General features: G+C 50.4%; 1 protein-coding gene across 9 annotated transcripts in view; it reads left to right on the forward strand.

The window, feature by feature from the left end:
• The window catches only part of LOC134556854 (uncharacterized), a 96,237-nt gene that overhangs the window by 45,800 nt on the left and 29,904 nt on the right, over positions 1-20,533 (forward strand). For 8 of the 9 annotated variants that reach the window (XM_063409234.1, XM_063409235.1, XM_063409237.1 and 5 more), the window contains exons 2-9: positions 16,621-16,741; positions 17,041-17,130; positions 18,283-18,362; positions 18,547-18,669; positions 18,799-19,095; positions 19,395-19,484; positions 19,837-19,941; positions 20,158-20,323. In XM_063409234.1, the coding sequence (XP_063265304.1) occupies positions 18,336-18,362; positions 18,547-18,669; positions 18,799-19,095; positions 19,395-19,484; positions 19,837-19,941; positions 20,158-20,323 (808 nt within the window). In that variant the 5' untranslated portion in view covers positions 16,621-16,741; positions 17,041-17,130; positions 18,283-18,335. The remainder of the gene's footprint in view (positions 1-16,620; positions 16,742-17,040; positions 17,131-18,282; positions 18,363-18,546; positions 18,670-18,798; positions 19,096-19,394; positions 19,485-19,836; positions 19,942-20,157; positions 20,324-20,533) is intronic. The other variant, XM_063409236.1, reaches the window with a different exon arrangement.

Below are 20,533 nucleotides of genomic sequence, written 5' to 3' on the forward strand. Positions count from 1 at the left end.
CCAGCAGGAAATAACCAGCAGTCAGAGTCTGCAGATGGGCCCTACAGTGGAAGCTTGCTGTAGCCAGAGTCAGTATGGCTGAGCTGTAAAGAGGAATAAACCAGGACCCTTTTCATGCTGTGATAAACAAGAAGTCTGTGTGTGAGACTGTTACCGTGTCTTGGCTCATTTCTACCCCTAATGAGGGGGCTGCTGCAGCATGAGCCCTCCCTGCAGGCTCTGACAGACAGGAATGAGGTTCCCAGGTCCCCTCTCAGTCGTGCCTTCTCAAGGCTGAGGTGATGGAGGTGTTCCTGCCATCCAGTGATGGTGGTGGCACTGGGTACCAGTGGGCCACCATTCAACCTGGGCCTAGACAGGGCTGCAGGACAGGCTGGGAGTGAGATGAACTCTCTCTTCTTCTCAAAATCCAGCAGCTGAGTCTTTCTCCTCAGGGATTTGCTCATAAACCTGCACCCTGTGCACTGCTGTGAGCTGCCTGCCCAGGTAGGTGGGAACAGCTCTTTGCAGGGGCCTTGAAAAAGAAAGACTTGGAGCTAAAAGCACTGCCAAAAATGACAGGTGCTAGTTAAAAGACTCAAAAGTATGTGCCAGTTTTTAAATAAAGCATTTTGCCCTCCATGGGTTGCTTCCTGGGATGAAGAACAGGGAGCAGATGCCTCCTCTGTGCCAGTCAGATGGTCCCTCTCTGCAGGGACATCTGTGTCACCAGCACACGCTCTGGGCAGCAGCAAAGGACCCTGCAGGGCACAGGGGAGGTGGCTGTGCAGTTTTTGTTCCTCTGTTGGCACTTTTGATGTAGGAACAGGATGGGGGATTGTGGCTGAAGTGAGCAGTGGATGTGGCACTCCACCTGGGCCACTCTCTTGTGGTTTCTTCTTTCACTTCCCTTCTCTCCGGGTGCAGCACTCCCCTGCCAGCTCTCCCTTCCCACCATTGTTTGCTCCTGCATTTTGAAAACCCTCCTTCAGAGGGAAGTGGCTGCTGGAATTTTGTGTCAGAGGGAAACTCCTCTGGAAATGGCTCTAATGTAGAATAAGTGGGTTAATTCCCCAGTCAAAAGCAGTGGGAAGACTGAGCAGGTACCTGGCTTCACAGTTGGAAAGTGTGTTTGATTGTCTCAAAATGCTTTCCTTTGCCTTGGTTTGGTCCAAAGTAACACTTTGCTTGATGGAGCAATACTTTGATACTAGTACTTTGAAGTAATACTTTGCTTTTTTGTCTCCAGGTGCTGCCCCACTCAATGGGAGGGGGCTGCCCACAGCAGATGGGGGCGCTGAGGGAGGGCTTGGGGTTGCTGAGGGCTCACCCCATCACTGTGTGAGAAGGGGATGAAGCCAAGCCCATGAAACTCCCCATTTGCAGCCCAGGCAATGCCCTTCTGCCCCTGTTAGACTGACTGATCTGGTGCAGCTCAGTTTATTTTGAGTTTTCATCACTGTGGTGGCCAAGGCCACACCGAGGCAAACGCCTGACCTGCCCCAGCTGAGCTGCTCCCACCCTGCCTCCCTTCCTGCTCTCATCCATGCTGAGCTGCTCTGGCAGTGCCCTCTTGGCACCCGGAGATCATTTCCCTCTTATTCCTCAAGCACTTGATAACTTTCAAATCTCCTCTCACCTCACTCTGTGTGTGGACACAGCACCTTGCCCTGGTTGGACTCACTGCAAATATTTTATTCTCTCTGCTGAATTCCCAGCCATGGCACAGAAGAACTTGTGGCAGCAGCCACCAAAAAAATCACGAAGACATTGCATGAAAGTACCATGAGCTGGTACTTTCATGCAACCTGCAGCACAAAATACCCTGCTGGTACATTTTTATTGTATTAGTGCTATACAACTGGAGGTCTTTAAAGCAGACTGTTCCCAGTGGGAACAGTCTTTGCAGTGTGCCATGGCCTTAGGGTGCTTCATATGGCTGAAGACTGGGAGGGATTTGGGTTTTGGGAAGAGTGTCAAAGCTGTTTTATTGGTGAGACAAAGGGAACAGCATCCCTCCTTTTCCACACTGGTCAAAATGTACCCTGCACACTGATCCCTGCAGTCAGAGTTTATGAGGAAATAACCAGCAGTGAGAGGCTGCAAGGGAAACCTGCAGGAGGAGCTTGCTGCAGCCAGAGTCAGTAAGTAGTTGGAGTTAAGATGACTAAGCCATGAAGATGAATAAACCAGAACCCCTTTATGCTGTGTTTAACAAGGAGTCTGTGCCTTGGCTCATTTTAACCCTCTAATAAGAGGGCTGCTGCAACACAGGAAGGTTTCCCATGGATCTTCTGCACTCAGAGCACTTCAGGCTGGTCTGGTCCCCTCCTGAGCCCCTGGCAGAGGGGAGCCTGTCCCATCCCTGCCACCCAAATCTCCACATTTGCTTGCTAGCCCACACCCTGGCTATTCCCAAGTTGCCAGCATTATTTTTAGCAGGGCTGAAAAGCAGCACTGTCTTTAGCAGGGTTTTTGGAATAAGATGATTCTCCAGGACAGGGCACTGAAGCTGGGAAACACAGCCAGGCTCAGGGGCTGGGGCTGGGGCTGGCAGGGTGCCTTGAAGCATTTTGTGCTTTGCAGGTTTGCTCTGGGCACCTGCTGCACGGGAGGGAGGTTGTTGAGAGCCTTTAAACACCTCCAGTGTTAAGTGCAAGGAAAACATTCGAGGATTTTCATGGCTTGAAGCTCCTTTTGCCAGCCTGCATTAGCAGTGCGTGACTCAATTTGGTAATGACTGCAATTAGACATCCCACAACTTTTTGCAAAGAGGCTCTGGGTGACCTGTGCTGGCCTTGGCTGAGTTCCTGTTCCCTTGGGACATTATCCAAGTGATGCTCCAGGGTTCTGTGCCAGTGCAACATCTGGCTGTGCCTCCTCCTGTGGCATAGCAAACAGAAATCCCTCAGTTGTGCACAGAAAGCAGCGGGAGCTGACAAAACTTCACTGGGGCAGAAGGGAAGGGCAGGATTTTGCTGTTGCTACCTGTGCCACCTCTGCCCAGCAGTTTGAAGCATTTTCCCTTCAAACTTTCATTGCCAGAGCTTCCCACGAGCTGCTCGTGGCATGGCTGTGGCTTGGCAGCCCTCCAGCCATGCCCAGGGCACAGTGCAGGGACCCACTTGGCTGTTTCATGGCCATTGATTACATTGCAAGGGCTTGTCATGGCTTTTGTGAGCACATTAATTACATTGCAAGGGCTTGGCAGGGTGTGAGCAGGAGGAGCATTTGTTGCTGGAGCCCTGCTGGGAGACTCAGATATTATCTGGGTCAAGAAGCAAACAAGTTTAATGTGTCAGTTGGACTTCACTCTCCAGAACCTCTTTGCATCATTGGCAAACTTTGTCACTTCCCCTTCAGTCCTTTTCCCCCTGCTTGCTAAGGAAGGTCCTGGAAGGTTGAACACCACAGGTGACTGTCTCCTCTGAAAATTGGCCATTTACCCCCACACTTTGTTTCTTAACTTTTAACCAATTATATTTGTCTGATGACCGCTGCTCTTGGCTGGTGGAAGATGAGCTGTTGGAGGATCTTGCTGACTGCTTTCTGGTAATCCAAACAAACTGCTGGAATTACATTTCTATACCCTCATGGGCTCCTTGAGAGAGCTCCAATCTGTTCCTGAGGCAGAGCTTCTCTTTCTGGAAGCTGCCTTTCCCCCACTCTGCTTATCCAAGTGCCTGTTCACTCTCTTTACTCCAGTTTCTCCTAATTCCCCATCCTTACTCTTCCTTAGTCCCCCTACTCATCAGTGAAACCTTCTTTGGAAAACTGGCATCACATTCACCACTTTCTAGTTATTCACTACACAGAGCTTGAAGCAAGAAGCAACACTCCAGAGTTAAAGCTGAAGCTGTTCCATCCCTGGGCCTCTTCATAGCTTTTGGCTGAATACAGTTGTGGCATCCTTGAAATAAGCTCATACAGCAGGGGAGACCATAGTCAGGTGTATTTATTTTATTACATTGATTTTCTGGCTTTTAACTCACTATATAAAAAGAAATCTGTGTTTCAAGGCATGTGGTGCCTACACTGAATTAAGAATACTTGGACTGAAAAATGTTGCTTTTAAAAAACCATTTGAAGGTATCAAGCCTGGACTGCTGACCCCAGGTCCTTTCAGAAGTGATAAAGAAGCTGTTTAAATATATCAGAGAGTATTCTTTGACATCTGCAGCCCTCAATACATAATCCCTGGTGGTTTTCGAGGGATTTAGGAAGAAAAGGAACAATGGACAAGAAGAAAAATGATAACAAAAATCATCTCTCTATGGTACAGAACAAATTCTCCCATGCAAGGGCTGGTTATGCCCAGACTCTCAGTGTTCCAGGCTGCCTTCACAGCTCCCTCTGATCATAGATCTTGTCATGAATCTGGGGGTTTCAGTGTTTTTACACATCCCTAGAGGAATTTTCTGCCAGTTTTGCACACATGAGTCTGGAAAATAAGTCCCCATGGGGTATGTTAATGCAAATTGGTGTGTTTAAGCTGAGGGAGTTTGGGGAGCTGTTTGCTCAGACCTAAGGGCATCCCTTGTCCCACCAGGGTGGCCCAGCTGCCTCCTCTCTCCTGTTCAGCAGCACACAGCTGGATGGGAGGCAGGTGTCTGCAGCTCCAGCCTGGTCCTCCAGCAGCTCCCTGTGCTGGGAAACCCTTTCTTCCTCGTGTCCCTGCAAGGAAGTTCAGTTTTGCACAAAGAACCAATCCTCTTTTTCCTTGCACAGTCTCTGCCTGTTTCCAGGTGATTATGTGCAGCCTTCTGAATGCTGAAGTGCTTCAGCCTCTCCCTTCTGAGTCATCTTTCTGCTTCAGATTTTCTGCATTTGTCATTTCTGCTCATCAGTATTTTCTCATTCTCTTCTTTACAGGGTAAGATAAAATTGACTCAATTTTTTTTTTTGATCCATCTCATGTAAAAGTTCAGCCCTTCATCTCCTGCTGCCTTGGCTCAGACTGTGACAAAGCAGATCTAAATGCAGGGGATGCTGGGGATGCTGGCATGTCCAGGGTGCCTGGATTTGGGATTTAAAGCTGGCAGGCTGTCCATGCCCTGGGTCTGACACCAAACCTGCTGTGCCTCTGCTGCCTCAGCTCCCTCCACGCCTGGGAGATGCCAGAGAGGGGAAGGCTCCTGTGACTCCTGCGGAGTGGAGTGGGTGAAAGAGCTTGGTGAAAACCCATCCCCTCCCAAACTGGAGCTGATGCTCTCCCCTGCTTCCAGCCAGAATGAGGCTGGAACAAGAGACGTGCACAGATCTGTGTCCCTTCCCCACGAGAGCATCCGATGTGAACAGTTTGCCAAAGAAACAAGAAAACTTCACTCTTGGAGCCTTTCCCAAGAGCTGCACTGGATGTTCCCTGGAACTGTAACTCACTGCTGAACAACACAGACCTTTTCCATCAGGATGATTTTTCAAGACTTTAAAATATATAGTGGGAGTAACATAAGGAAATGGTTTTTCTCCCATTCTGACAAGAGCTCCTGCTTTCTCTCTCCAAACTGGCAGCTTGTTGTGCAAAAATATCCCAAATCTCCCTGGTCAGCATTCCTTGACAAAGCTTCTTGTCAGGACACTTGATGAGTTTTGATGTGATTTCTGCTGCTGTGTGCCAGCACCTGGCAGGCAGCACCTCTCAAACGCTCTCATCTTTATCCCTCTTTCCTCTCCCTGTGCCAGATTCTCACCTCACCTGTTATCTCTCATCTTGCACAGCCCTTGCCTTGTGCCAAACTTCTCCATCTCTGTCAGTGTTCCTTTTCTGCCTGTGTCCCAGTGCTCCTGCTGAGCAAACCCCAAATGTCCTCGTGTGGGTGGGTGTTCAGTAACTGTGCAGCACACACAGTCTCAGCCTCCAAGGCCACCCTTTGTGGGCACCTTGGGGCAGCTTTCTATGGTTTTGTGGATTGCTTTTGATGCCTTGCAGTGCCTACCTAGAACAGAGGCTAGACAAGATTAAGAGAATAGGAGTAGGTACTTATTAAATACCTTCAATAAATAGACTGACCTTGGGCAGTCAGAAGCCTCACAGAGGTTACACCCCAAAAGGACTACAGTCAGGAGTGTTTCAGACAATTATAAGTTTGGTCCATTTATATATCAGGGGTTAATCCTCCAATTACAGTTTCAGGTAATTCCCCCAATTCACTTTTGTTTATACTTTTCAGGGCCTGAGGGTGTTCTTGAGTTCCAGGCCCAGAGGAATTTTTCTGTCTAACCAAAATGTGAAGACAGTAACTAACACTCTATATGCTGTTTAGAGTTATGCACTAATGCAGTACAGGATTTGAAAAATATAAAGGCTGAAATCTTAAGGCATCACTTCGAGACTTGCCAAGAATTGCTGTTCCCAAACCTGTGCTGATCTAATGGTCCCTGTGTCTGTGACACCTCAGGTAGCAGCAAAAATCTGGTGCCTTGGTAGATGGGAAGTAGGACTAAATGGCTGGTGGGAGAGCATGGGGAAAAATAAGAGTGAAGAGAAACCATGAAAGTGAGGAATGACAGGAGAAGGAGAAAATCTGGTGGGTTCTTCTTTGGGTTGCTCCAGCTCAGAGGGCTGCTCAAATGTCTGCTGGTTTCCTTAAAGGTTACTCAAGTTGCTCAAAGGTTTATTGGCATCTTTAAAGCTCACTAAAGCCCACCTAGACTTTGGTGAAACCTTGAAATGTTCTGCTCACACAGCTGGGCAGTCAGGTTTAGTGCATGTGGACCCTGGAGCCTGGTGTTGGAGTTAAATGGACCAACCTTGTGCTTCCAGTTTGAGGGGAGGAGAAGAGACCCTCGTCTGTCCCAGCTGGGCCAGTTAATGTCTGTCCTGGGCTGTTCCTGCAGGGGGGTGGAAGGGAGGGAAATTCTGTGCTGTTTCTTACAGAGGTGTCTGTGGGATGCTCCTCTGCCCTTGGCGTGGCCGCAGGGTGTGAGGAGCAGCGAGCTCTGAGCTGTGTGTGACAGTGCCAGGCTGCAGTCCCCGAGGCAGGGCAGGCACAGCAGCACTCCGTGGTGCCATCAGCCCTGCAGCTCCCTGCAGCTGCTTCATTTGGGTGCAGGCCTGTGCTGGTGGGAGTTTGCTGCTTCTGGTCCCCAGGGTGGCTCGGAGTGACATCACAGCCATTCTACAGAGCAGGGAGGAGTCTGGGGCTTTGTGTACAGAAACCAGAGGGGAACTGCAGAATGGGGGAGATGGAAAGCAAAGAGCCCCGTGGAGCAGTCCCTTGGGTTGAGGAGTGGTTGGATTTGATGCTCCATGTGTGGTTTGTGTGGAGAGATGAGGCAGCATTGAACACACAGAGCCAGCACTGCCCTGGAGCTGCTGGGATGGGCAGGCTCCTCATGGAGGGAAGAGCTGGCAGCTGGACAATGTGATACCTTGGCAATTGACAGCTTGTGCACTGTAAATTAGGACCTGGGCTGTCCCTTCATCCCACATCTCCATTCTGGTGTTATCAGCCCAAGCTCCCAGCTGTGGGAAGCATAATTTGCCCAAATCCCCCTGTCACTTCTCCTTTGGCCACGCCGCGGCAGTGACAGCTGTGCTGACATGTCCCAGCCTGTTCTCCCACTGCTCAGGTTAATGAGTCCAGGTCTCAGCCCTGTGTGCACTGAATAACAGAATAACCACAGGCTAATTCCTTGCAGACAGTTCTCTTGCATTATTTATAGATGAGGAGTAACACACTGTCCATGAGGGAAACATATGGACCCTCGGCTGTCAGCGTGTCATACAACTTCTGTCTGGCTGCGGCCTCTGCTCAGGGATATCCTTTTTCCATCTCCTCTTTCCAGTAAAGTTAGCTTAAAAAGCAAACAAAAAAAAAGCAAAAAAAAGAGATGAGCTTAAAATGTATTTAATAAGAGTTTGAATTCAAAAGACAAGCCCTTGTCCCAGTGGTATTGACTTACCAACTCACAGCTACCTGTGCTGTCAATGGTCCCTCAGCCTGAAATCCTTCCTGTGGTTACACTGAAATCCCTTCAGCAGAGCAGTGCACACATCTCACCTTGTCTGCTTGCTGTATAATTCCTGCCTACAGACGATGTAAAGATGACACAAGTTGAAATGCTGCTTTCCAGCCCTGAGATTTCACAGCTTGGAGCTCTCCTGTGGAGTTAATCAGTAATTGATACTCCTCCTCCGAAATCCCAGTCTGCTCCAAAGCCTCCTAAAACCACAGATGAGTAATATCAGAGAAAAGAGACTTCTGTAATTAAAAAATGTGCTTCCACTGGTATTTTTCATGGTAAATATTCATTGAGACTTTTAAAAGATTTTTTTCCTATTGCTTCACCTCAAGGTTAAGGGTGTTAGTATTTAGCAAAACACTGTGATTTTGTTGAAAAGAAACATTTAATTTCAAACTTTTTCTTCCAGGGCTCCCTAATGTCTCATTTTCCAGCTCACAAGAGACCTCAGCATTCCAGCTTTCCTTTCTTGTTTGGAATTGAAAGTAATTTCAAATGTCTAAACTTCTGGTTTAAATTAATTTTTGGGGCTAAGTGATGATTTTCCTCACAAAAGTCTTCTATTCTCTTTTCTGTTTGGTTTTCACTGATGAGTGTGTGCAAGCATTTTCCTAATTTAAAGAAAACCTGCATCTACAAGAAAATGAATGCTCTTCCTTTTACCCAGTGCAGCTTTAATTTCACCCAGCAGCCAGCTTCTGCCTCATGCTTCCCAGTGGGAATTGTGTGCAAGGCTCATGCTTTTCTCAGCACTAGCTCTAACCAGGGAAACAATCTCATAAAAACAAATTGGTTCATTTAATAGCCTTAATCATATTTTAATGTGTAGAGAGACAAATGCAAATGCTGTCAAACGCAGCTTTCCTCTTTCCTCTGCACCTGGAGCCTGGGGATGGATGGTACCTGAAAAGCTGGAAAATAGCTGTGGTCTGCAGCCAGAGCCTGTCTGTGGCAGCACTGACAGCAATCCAGTCCCCTGATATTGAATTTAGACACGATCCCTTTTCCCATCAGGAATTGTCTCATCCCAGCTCTCAGTATGCTCAGCATTCCACTCCTGGAGGCATCACCTGCCTGGAAAACAAGCTGGCACTGTGGGGACCTCACCTCTGGGAGCAGCCCCTGGGTCCAGGTGCTCTGAGTCTCTGGTTTGCTCTGTGTATCTGTTGGGTGATTCCTTCTGGCAGCTCCATGGGCTCTCTGCCCACTCTGCTGTGTTGGGCTGGGCTCTGTCCAGCTACTTTTCTCTTTGAAGCAGAGATGAGACCTGAGCCAAGTGAGGCTTTGTCTGGCTCCTATAAGGAAAACATCTCTGCACTGATCCTTATCCAAGGGAATGTGGAGAGATGACAAAAGTTTGTGCTCTCCAGGCTCCTACTAACAGAGAAAGAAGGAAAAAAATGGGACTTAAAAATTCCGCCACTAATTTTCTGCTTTAGGGAATTAACAGCTGTTGGACCTTGCTGTTGCTCAGAGCAATTAATGAAGAATTGTTGTCTGACAAAAGTTTTAAGCTTCTGAGTTGCTCAGCTCCCCCAGATCTTGTCTCTGTGTCCATGTTTTGGAAACTGCAACCGCTTTGAACAGCTAAGACTTTTATCTGTGCTTGCACTCTGAGAGTGAAGCATTTTGTCTGTTCCTTCTGGAGGTGTTGCCCTGCTTGCCCAGGAGCTGGTGGGGCAGGAGCTCTGAAGGGCTGTGGCTCTGCAGGTTGGACCAGCTGCTGGCAGTGCCCTGGAGAGCAGCTCTGGGAGCTTCCCAAAAGCTCTTCCTGGGTGCCAGAGCAGGTGGCAGTGCCAGAGGGCAGTCAGGGTTTGCCACTAAGGGATCTGCATCCTCTCTGCCTCACTGCAAGCAGTCCAGAAGTCAAATCTGATCATCTCTCTCAACAGCCTTTCAAAACAGAGGTGTTGCTAACTTGCATCAGTCCAACAGCAGCACCTCATGGGGTTTCTCGTGAGGCAAATTTTTCTTCTCCAAAAAGGCCATCCTGCATTGCAAGGGCACTGCTCTTTCCTTACAGATCCCTTGCAGACCTGTCAGCTGCTGGGATTTGAGATTATTGTTCTGATGGGGGTAACCAGGGAAGGGGAAGAGGAGGATGGGCCTTGCTTTAGTTTATTTTTTCTGTTTCCCCTCCCCAGTTTCTCATGACACTTGGGCTGGCAGAGCAAGGAGAGGCTGAGCATTATGTGTGGCAGCTGTTCCTGCTGCTGAGGTGGCTGCAAGGCTGGCTCAGGTGAGGATGCTCAGACTCCCCCCTTTCCAATTTCACAGCTCATTTGGATGCACAGAAAAGAGAGGAGATTACTGCAAAGCCAGCCCTTGTCTCTCCCGACTGCAGAATCAGAATGGAAATGGAAATCTCTGAACCCTGAACTGGCTCACTGAAACCTTCTCAGGGTGAAGGACCTGGAAGTATTCCCTGTTCTGCCTCTCCTGGGAAAGCTCTTGAAGAGGAGATGTCTCTTTTACTTGGAAAAGAGAAAGATTTTTTAATATTATGCTGAGGGTTTAGCTGCAGCTGTGTCTTAAATGATTTTGGGAATAAGAGCTGACTATTTAGAGTGAGAATCTGCAGTCTGAGCAGGTGGAGGGAGGGTGAAGCGTGGCCATCCCCCTTGAGGGGATTAGGGAAGCTTCCCTGTGTTTATCCTGCCTGTGGAGCAGAGACTGGAAGGAGGCTGGGAGCTGCTGATACACATTGCAGGGAGGTGAAGGCAAGGCATGGAGAAATATGAGTAGACAGCCCGTGTTAGTTGATAAATGTAGGAATAGGTGACAGTTTAAGGGTCCCTGGGCCATTCCTGCCCCCAGAGCAGTGCCCAGAGGAGGCTGCAGGGCCCCAGTGGGAGCTGTGCCATGACAGGCTGGTGGATTTACAGCAGCACTTGTTCCACTGCAGCACTGCCCCACCAGACCTGCTGGGTGGGGTCACCCACCAAGGGGGCTTTGTCCTGCCCAGAGGTGGCTGCCAGGTCCTTGCAGGTGTGTCAGGTGCTGGGTCCTGGCTCACCAGCAGCTTCCAAGGGCCAGCACTGGGCTGAGCAGGGGCTGTGACACCCTGATCTCTGCAGGCAGCAGCTGGGCTAGGATGCTTCACTCTGTGGATAACCACTGGAGAAGTTGCTGCATTTTCCTACTGCAGATCCCGGGGGAGTTTTGGATCATGCCCATGGCAGGGGGTGGCACTGGGTGAGCTTTAAGGTCCCTTCCAACCCAAATCCTTCTGTGATTCTGTGATATTCCTGAATAGCCAGAGATGAGGACAATGGGTTTGACTAATGACTGCCAATTTTGGTTTAGTCCATCCAGCAGCCCTACCCTGCTGGAGCTCAGTTCCAGTGCTCTGCTACTCTAACCCTGCCTCTCTTGCAATTCCTTCTATCAATTAACCCAGCATCTGAGAGGGAGGGAAATTTTAAAAGTGAATTATGCTCTTTTATTTATTTTTTTAATATAGGAAACACTTGTTCAGGAGGGAATGTTTTTTCTCTTGCAGAGGGCAATTTCTGTGGCTCTGTACAGTGGTGAAATAAAGCCTCAAATTCAATATTTCACATGCAACATTGCTAATTGTTTCCATCTGCTAAAATGGGTTTAATTTGATTGACAGAAATTTCTTAACTGTTGTGAGACAGTGAGTTGACAATGGCAAAGTAATCCACAACTAAATCCTTGTGGATTAGTTCTGCATTCAGGGTGCCAGGCACTCTTGGTATTACTATTTTTATTTTTTTTATGAAGATTTTTCTTGCTGCAGAGAATGCAGGAGTCTGATGTTGTGAATGAGATGAAACTCGGGAGGTCTGTGCTCATCTTCCAGCTCTGTTAATCCTTCTGTAAGCCTTATTGAAAAGGATTCAGCTCCTTTAAACTGCCTTTGCAAAAGCTCCTGGTCAAGTTGGAGCCTTCAGGCTTTTTCCTTGAGCTGATGCACAGAGAGAGGAGAGTTGAACACCTAACTGGGGAAAGCAGGGAGCTCTGCTTTGAAAAGTCAGGCTGTGACTACGTGCCTGGGAGGCAGCCAGGCATTCCATGAGGAATGGTGGCACTTGTGTCTCCCGGGAAAAGGGTCACTCAGGGGTGCTGGTTGACACCTCAGTCCTGACGTAGCTGTTCCCACATCTGCAGCCCCCAAAAGCTCAGACTGACCCAAAGGTGGTGATTTCTATTTTGGGGGTGTTGCCTGAAGGCGTGGCTGCTTTGTCTGGCAAGAGCTGGAGCAGTCACTGGGGAGCTGGGTTAGTGCTTAAATAGGAGTTTAAATTGTGAGATTCAGTAGGAAAGTTGCAGCAATAAATAAAATCTCATGAGAAATGGAATGATGACCTTCTCAGCAAGAAGAAATCCAGTCTGCTCAGTGAATAAACTTTACAGGTTTGCATTTCCTTTTCCCAGAAAGGTGAGGGCTACTTAGATTCCTCCTCCCTGGCAAAGTCCTTGGCTGTTCACTGAGGCTGTGCAGGACCTTTTTGGGTACTTGGAGTTTCCCCCACTGAGGGGAATCCCCAGAGCAGCACTGCTCATTCCAAGGGGGAAGGAGGAGCAGCTTGGATGCCCTCCCTGCAGCTCTCACTGTGAATAAGAGACAAGAACTTTGAGACAAAGGCTGAGGCTGCAGTGAGCCAAGTGAGCTGCCAGTCTTCCCAAGAGTTGCCAGAGGGGAAGGGAAGGAAGGTCCAGATTGTGTGATAATGCTGAGTGAGGTTATTCCTGTGTCTGCTGGTTCCTGGAGGAAGGAACTGGGTCTCTACCAGGGTTTGAGTCATCTCCTTATCTCAGCTGTGGTGATGCTCCCTGTGGGCTGCACTCTGCCTGGGGGTGACTTCCCACTGAGATGGAGACACCTGAATCCTGTCCCGGCAGGAGTCACCAGATTCTGATCAACCATCACTGCCCTGTGGCCCCGGGGTGGAAGGCAGAGAGCAGAAAGGAGGAGGATGGATGTGGAGGCAGTATTGGGGATAACTGGAAATGGGGTATCTTTCCTTAGACACAAATAAATCTGTCCTTTCCTTGCCCTCTGCAGAGCAACCTGACCTTCCCCTGCACAGGGCCCAGCTCCTGCTTCCCTTTGGTTTCTGTGGCACTGCAAGAGCACAGGGAGGGCTGGAGGGTTGTCCCTGAAGTGCCACAACCATCCCTGCTTCTTGTATGGCAGCTCTGGAATCTCTGCCTGCTCCTGGGTTAGGATGAGCTGGGCTGTGGGGACAGGTCTTGCATCACTGGTGACTCAACATCCCACTGAGTCATGGCATTAATATTCCAGAGTGAATTAGCACATGGGTGGGAGTGTGTGCACAGCCAGGAGAAAGTTATTCAGCAGTGATATTGTAAAGGAAGAGCTCTCATTAGCAGAATGGTGTAAAGATAATTTTCACATTTGGGGAACTACTGAAGTATTTCTGTAGGCCTGAAGGAAAAGTCTGCTAGAGAATAAAAATACAAAATTAATTGCAAGGCGTTTTGGTCTTCTGCCATGAAGTACAGCAATCCTGATCTGTGATTGTAATGATTCTGAGTGCAAGTTCTTAAAATAGTTTTAGTGTAAAAATAAATTGCATTTATTATGGAGGGAACAGTACACTGGGCTGGAGAAGATAAAAATGTCCATATTCAATATATATCAACTGCAATTCTTGAAACGTTTTTGAGGACCACTCAAGATTTAGGGTGGTTGAAATGCTGCTCCTCCATTACAAGTATTTCTACAAAGGCTTGTGCAGCTCTGAGTTGGTATGTGTGTAAAACACTTTGGTGATTTTGTGCCCCTGTGACTCACATTAGAGACATCAACCTGAGCACCTGTTTGAGTTTTGAGGGGAGACCAGATGCATTCTTAGCTTTTACAAAAACCCTGGTGGCCTGATGAAGTGAGAAAGTGCTCGATCCTGAGAGGATGTGTTATCCTTGTTGTCCTTTTGGATTCATTACTCCATCCTCAGAGCATGTCACCCTATTTTTTCCAGCTGACTGTCCTTCTTATTAAATTTAATCTCCTTTAAAGTGTTTGTTTTGTATTTCTGCCCCTCATAAGGGTGTTGCTTTATGCCATCTGTGTTTTTGCTAATTTGCTGCCCCATCCTTAATCTCTCTTTTTCCTCAGCCTCTGAATTTGGGATGAAACAAATCTTTCCAATATTATGTGGTTAAGAAAATGAGTTGATCTCCACAGATTCACCTGTTCTTGTAAAACCACAGCTTTGCTCCAGAGGACACATTCTGCTGATAAACAACTGCCTGTGGCACCCCAGGCGTGGGCTGAGCAGGTCTCAGCTGCTGTCACCTCGTCACTGGCTGTGATTTTGATTTGTGGGACTCTGGGACAGCTGTCACCTGTACTTAGGTCCCTCACTTTATTTGTGTCCCTGCTGGTGCATTGATTGAGCTGGTCCCTGGCTCGGTCTGAGTGTACAGCCCTGAGAGCTTGGGACAGGTTTGAGCTTGATGTGGCACTAAAAGGATATGTGACCATGGACAGGGAATCTTGTTGGGAAGGGCCAGGCAGAGGGAAGCCTGCTGGAAGAGTCTTTCCCCTGTGATTGGACATGGTTGAATAAAACCTAGCAGAAAATGGCAGCAGGTTCTGGGAAGTGAAATTATTGTTCTGCCTACACTGTTTGTGTTTGCTGTTGTCATGACCTTTGCTCCTGTTTACTTCCTAAGGATGGAAGTTGTGATTCTTCTATTATTATGTTTTTGAAAGTGATCTGATAAAGAGTATTGTTTTCTTTGGGATGATAATTACCTCGTTTCTTGCAGAAGATTTGCAGAGTAATGCTTACAAAGTCATAATGTGGGGAAGTGATTTTGATCTCTAGTGACTAATGTGCTGAATAATTTTTATTTTTTCCTTGTACATGAGTCAGTACAGACACGGTGATGCATTGCTATGAAGAATTGTAAACACAAGTGGTTCCCCTGCATTTCAGGGTAATGGTATGATTAATATTAGAAAAGCTTGGGTTGGAAAGGACATTAAAGCCCACCCAGTTCCACCCCCTGTCGTGGGCAGGGACACCTTCCACTACCTCAGGATGTTCCAAGCCCTGTCCAGCCTGGCCTTGGGCACTGCCAGGAATGGGGCAGCCACAGCTCCTTGACTTCTCAGCAGTTACTGGTGGCCACTTTCCCTGCATTCCTCTGCCTCACCCACCTGCAGATGTTCCTGTCTGGGTGTTTCACACTCCAGGCAAGGGGAGCAGCCATCCCTAGTTCAGGAACTCTCAGGAGTTTAAGATCTCTAATGTGTTATAGCACTCAGCATCCTGCCCAGGTTTTTAATTACATCATGGTGATTAGCAGTCCAGAAAATCACTTGGAACCAATTAAATAATGTGCACCTAACTGAAAACTGCTGCAGGCTCTGGAGGCTGCTTCAGAGCAGTCACAGTTGGTAGGATTTTAAACAGGCCCTCTCCTCCTCCCTGTGAATTATTTACTTACTTCATTATTTTCCAACTCCAACAGTAATTGTTTTTTATGGGTTTAGTAAAGCTGCTATCATTAGTGGCAGCAGTAAAATTTTCTCCTGTATGTACCCCCCCACGTCTGGGTTGAGACCCTAAAGTGAGCTGTGGCTTTTCTGACCCCTGAATCACTGCCTGAGATTTTAATGCTCTCATGTAGAGCTACCACAGGTTCTGCTGCCCAACCTCCCACAGAGTAAATCAGCTCTACAGCCCAATCTGGCCTTGTAATAGAGCAGAAGTTGATGATGCACTTGAGGTCATCACTATTAAAGATCCTCTTCAGGAGTAGGCAATGGGATTGAGAAGGGCTGAGAGCAAAAGGTGTTTTTCTCCATTTTTTTTCAATATGTAGATACTTTTGCATGAAAAAAGGCCCCTCCAGGGACAGAAGGGGGCTGAGAGTAGCTGTGATGCCCAAGGGGAGTCTCTCCTCCCACCCTGCAGCTGCCTATGAGCTGGCTTGGCTGCTCTCGTCCTTGGGGACCTCCAGCTCAGAGCAGCTAAAAAACCCTCCTGGTCACCTCCCTGTGCAGAACCACCTGGAACTGCAGCTTGTCCTGGGATTTATTCTGCCACACAGACAAGCTGGTAGAGAAAAGGAAGGTGAGAGGACACCCCCTGTTCTGGGGGGAAATCTGCTCATCTCTGATGGGTGCCCTGCACAAGGCCTGGAGGGGCTGCTCCCAGCACCAGGGTCCAACTGATGCCTTGGGAGGGCTGACCTGGAACAGAGACTGGACCTTGCAGAGACAGGACAGAGCTAGAGAATAAAGTAGAGATTTATTGAAAGCTCTTTAAGGACCTTGGGCAGGACAAGAGCCTGGCCAGGGCTACACCCGAGGTGGACCCAAAATGGTCACAAAATGGACAAACGGTCACCAGGTCTCACACTTTGATAAGTTTTGGTCCATTCACATCTTGGGGTTTAATTGTCCAATTACAGCTTCAGATTATGAAGTCCCATCCTTCTTGTTTTCCCTCTTCAGCCCACCAATATTTCTGCTTTTGGGCCTAGAAACTTTTAACAGTGGTCCTTAGTCTCCGTCTGGAAAAGGATTTGATTTTTGTCTACCTACTCTGTGAAGAGAGCTGGGTGACACTGACTGTGAGCTCAGAGCTGCACCCCTGGGCAGGACAGAATCTGAAACACATGAAAGATAAAACTTAAGGCATCACAGCAGTCCCTCCTCTGTCCTTGCAGCTTGGTGGAGAATGTGCTGGAGGGCAAAACCAAAAGCCTCCTCTCTGCGTGTTTCTCAAGTGTCCTCTTGCTTCCCTCAGAAAGGGAAATGCCGTACCACAGCGCTTCCCTCTACACCAAGGTAAGAGCTGGGGGAGCTCCAGGAGCCTGCAGTCCCCCTGGGCTGCTCCCTGCTCCCCCTGTGCTGCCCCATCACCACAGATCAGAGGCAGCCTGAGGTCTTGCTGTTGCTTTCCCACCCTCGTGGCTCTGTGCCCTTCCCGTGGGCCTGGCTGCTGTGTCCCCAGCAGTTTGTGTATCCCTGTGTCTCACCTGGGCAGTTCAGGTGTCCTCCTCAGGCCCTGAGAGCTCAGCCCAGCCTCCTGGGCATGGGGGACAGAGCAGCAGAATGACAGGCACTGCTGTCTGTTGTGTTTGCAGACCCTGAAAGCCATGGACACAATGCTGAGGACCGTGGTGCTCAGCTTCCCTGCCTCCAGTGTCAGCAAGGAGCTGCAGGACATCTTTGAGGTGTGGCAGGAGCAGAGTGGGGATGCCAGGGCTGTTCCTCACCTTGGAGGCGAGGAGTTGCCCAGTCCAGTGCTGAGCAGCACTCTTTGTTTCCACCCTTAGAGCGCCCAGGTGCCCAGGGCTGTGCCAGGCGGTGCCCAGGGCTGTGCCAGGCGGTGCCCAGGGCTGTGCCAGGCGGTGCCCAGGGCTGTGCCAGGCGGTGCCCAGGGCTGTGCCAGGCTGTGCCCTGGGGGACACCCTGCCCTTCCCTGCCTGGGTGGTGGGTCACTGCCACCTGTTGCTGGGGACAGCTGCCATGTCAACAAGCACTGGCACCCACTGTCAGAGGTGCTGTGTCACAGAGGGGCCCTTTGTGACACCCCAGGGCAGCACGTGTGCCCAGCATGGCTGCTGCTCGCAGTGGAAGGTGTCAGGCAGGAGCCTGGGACGGAAAAGGAGCCCCCGAGTGCAGCCCATGTCTTGCCCCACCACCCCTGGCAGCCCTGTGGGGCTGAAGTGTTTTGCCAAAGCTTCCCACACCACCCCAACACCTATCCCAGGATCCCCCATACTGTCTATCCCACAGGATGGAGAACAGACCCCCTGGCTCCCCCAGGCAGGCCTGGGAGGAGGAAAGCTCTTCCCAGGAGAGCAGCCCTTCTTCCCCACCCTTCTCCTTCTACGACACAACCACCATGCAGTCACTGCAGCTTGGTGAGCGTGGGGCCCCATGGGGCTGGGCAGGGCTGGGGCCCACCAGCACACCCTGCACGATGCCAGGATCATGTTTTCCTGGCACGATGACAACAGCAGGCCTGGGGGACAGGCATGATGTCACCTGAGTGCCAGAGCAGCTCGGGGCTGGATGCCAGCCTCAGCACAGCCTCTCCCAAAAACAAACAGGACAGAGGGGCTCCAGCTGGCATGGGCAGGGAGAAGCAGTGGGACTCTGGACCTTTCCTGTCCATATCCCAGCACGTTCCTCAGCCCAGGGCTTAGGGATCCTCCTGGCTCCAGCAGAGCAGCTCCTCTGCCCATCACCTGCAGCCACGAGCTGCTCAGGGAAAAGGCTGTGCCAGGGGTGTGGGCAGGGGGCTGGGTGGAGGGTAGGTCTCCTTGGCTGTCTCCTGTGGCCAGAGCCTCTGCAGCCCTCCTGCTCTTCCCCTCTGGCAGATGCCAGCTGGTTGCCTATATACGAAGTAGAAGAGGACGCTGTGGAATTCATCATGGCCTTTGTCAGCAGCCTTGACAAGGTAACTGGCCAGCTGGACAGTGGCTGTGCTGGCATTTGCTGGCAGGGGCTTTGCTGGGCTGTGGAGGGCTGCTGCCTGGGCAGAGCTGCCTTTCTCACAGGGCACTGCACCCCCAGTGCTCCAGTCCTGCTGGCTGTGTCCACCCTCCCACACTCCCTGTCTGTCTCTGTCCCCTGGCTGCCAGGACACCCACAAGTTCACATTTCTGAAGAGCACCTACGTCCTGTGCAAAACCGCCTTGAAACGTGGCTTGACCCAGGGCCTGGCTTTATTCTGCCAAACGTGTGAAGTGGTAGAGAATATCACGGTGAGGGGGCACCCGGTGCTCTGGGGATGGGGACAGACACCCCTGGCACTCAGTGTGGACAGTGCTTGGGTGAGCCAGGGACTGGAGGCACTGGGTGCTGCCAGGTCCCATCCTGGCTGTGTTCTGCAGGACCTCCTGGAAAAGGAGCCCCGGGACCGTGTGTCCTCACAGATCCGGTATCTCGCCATGATTACCATCGACGAGTTATGGTGGGCCCCCTGCCCCAGAGCTCTGGGGCACCTGCACAAGGCCTCAAGGGCTGCTCCCAGCACCATTGTCCAACTGTCCCTCCTCTGTCCTTGCAGCTTGGTGGAGAATGTGCTGGAGGGCAAAACCAAAAGCCTCCTCTCTGCGTGTTTCTCAAGTGTCCTCTTGCTTCCCTCAGAAAGGGAAATGCCATACCACAGCGCTTCCCTCTACACCAAGGTAAGAGCTGGGGGAGCTCCAGGAGCCTGCAGTCCCCCTGGGCTGCTCCCTGCTCCCCCTGTGCTGCCCCATCACCACAGATCAGAGGCAGCCTGAGGTCTTGCTGTTGCTTTCCCACCCTCGTGGCTCTGTGCCCTTTCCATGGGCCTGGCTGCTGTGTCCCCAGCAGTTTGTGTATCCCTGTGTCTCACCTGGGCAGTTCAGGTGTCCTCCTCAGGCCCTGAGAGCTCAGCTCAGCCTCCTGGGCATGGGGGACAGAGCAGCAGAATGACAGGCACTGCTGTCTGTTGTGTTTGCAGACCCTGAAAGCCTTGGACACAATGCTGAGGACCGTGGTGCTCAGCTTCCCTGCCTCCAGTGTCAGCAAGGAGCTGCAGGACATCTTTGAGGTGTGGCACGAGCAGAGTGGGGGTGCCAGGGCTGTTCCTCACCCTGGAGGGGAGGAGTTGCCCAGTCCAGTGCTGAGCAGGCAGAGCGTGGTGTGGGGAGGGCGTTCAGCTCCTGTGAGGAAGCAGGAGCTTCCAGGCTCCTGTGAAGCACAGTGGCTGCAGAGGGTTCACCTGCATGGCCAAAACCTTGTCCTGGGACCTTTTGTCCAGGCCTGTCAGGGACCCCAGGGACAGGCACCCCACTGCAGGCTTTGTGTGAGGTCAGAGGAAGCCGTGAGGGATGGTACAAGTCTGGCCCAGGAGCAGAGCTGTGTTTATTCTTCATGTTCACTAACAGCTTCTCTCCTCCTAGATGCTGCTGGACTTCACCAAATCCGAGAGAAAAGTCGTGCAGGACAGGGCTGTGGGGAGGATTGGTGTCCTGACCCCTTTACTGTCCAACTATTCCACTCTGAAGGCAAGGACCAGGGACCCTCCAGCCAGCCCCAGGCCCCCCTCCCTGCCACTCTCCATGCCAGGGCTGCTGCCCAGCTGGTTGCCCCAAGAGATGGGGCCATAGAGCCCTGCAAAGCCCAGATTCACCAGGAATCCAGACCTGGGCACATTCTTGGGTACAGGTGTTTGGCACCAACTTCCTTCTCTTAGCCCTTCTTCTCACACCTCCCTCAACCAGGCCTCTGTCAGCTTTGGAAGAGATGATTCTGGACGTGTCTCCCCTGAAGACATCTCAGTCCCAGTCATGGGAAGGCTGGTGGGACGTCTCATTCTGTTCCGATATGCCAAGGAACAAGCAAGCTACTCAGCTTTCCATGCACTTTTTTCCCTCGTTGAATTCTTCTGTAAGTATAAAAGCAAGAGCAACTGTGGCCTTCATCCCTGTGCACACAGACCTCTCGTGACAGATCTGCTTCCTGACCTCCTTTGCTTCCCTTAGAATCCCAGCTGTCACTTTGCTGCAGGAGCTGAGTGCTCACCTCAAGTCCAGGATCTGTTTGTTACTGCTCTCCTTCCCCCCTTTCCTTTCAGGACCTTGAACCCTGTGGCCCCCA

The sequence above is a fragment of the Prinia subflava genome, chromosome 12, assembly GCF_021018805.1.
Source record: "Prinia subflava isolate CZ2003 ecotype Zambia chromosome 12, Cam_Psub_1.2, whole genome shotgun sequence".
In the NCBI taxonomy this organism is placed as follows: Eukaryota; Metazoa; Chordata; class Aves; order Passeriformes; family Cisticolidae; genus Prinia; species Prinia subflava.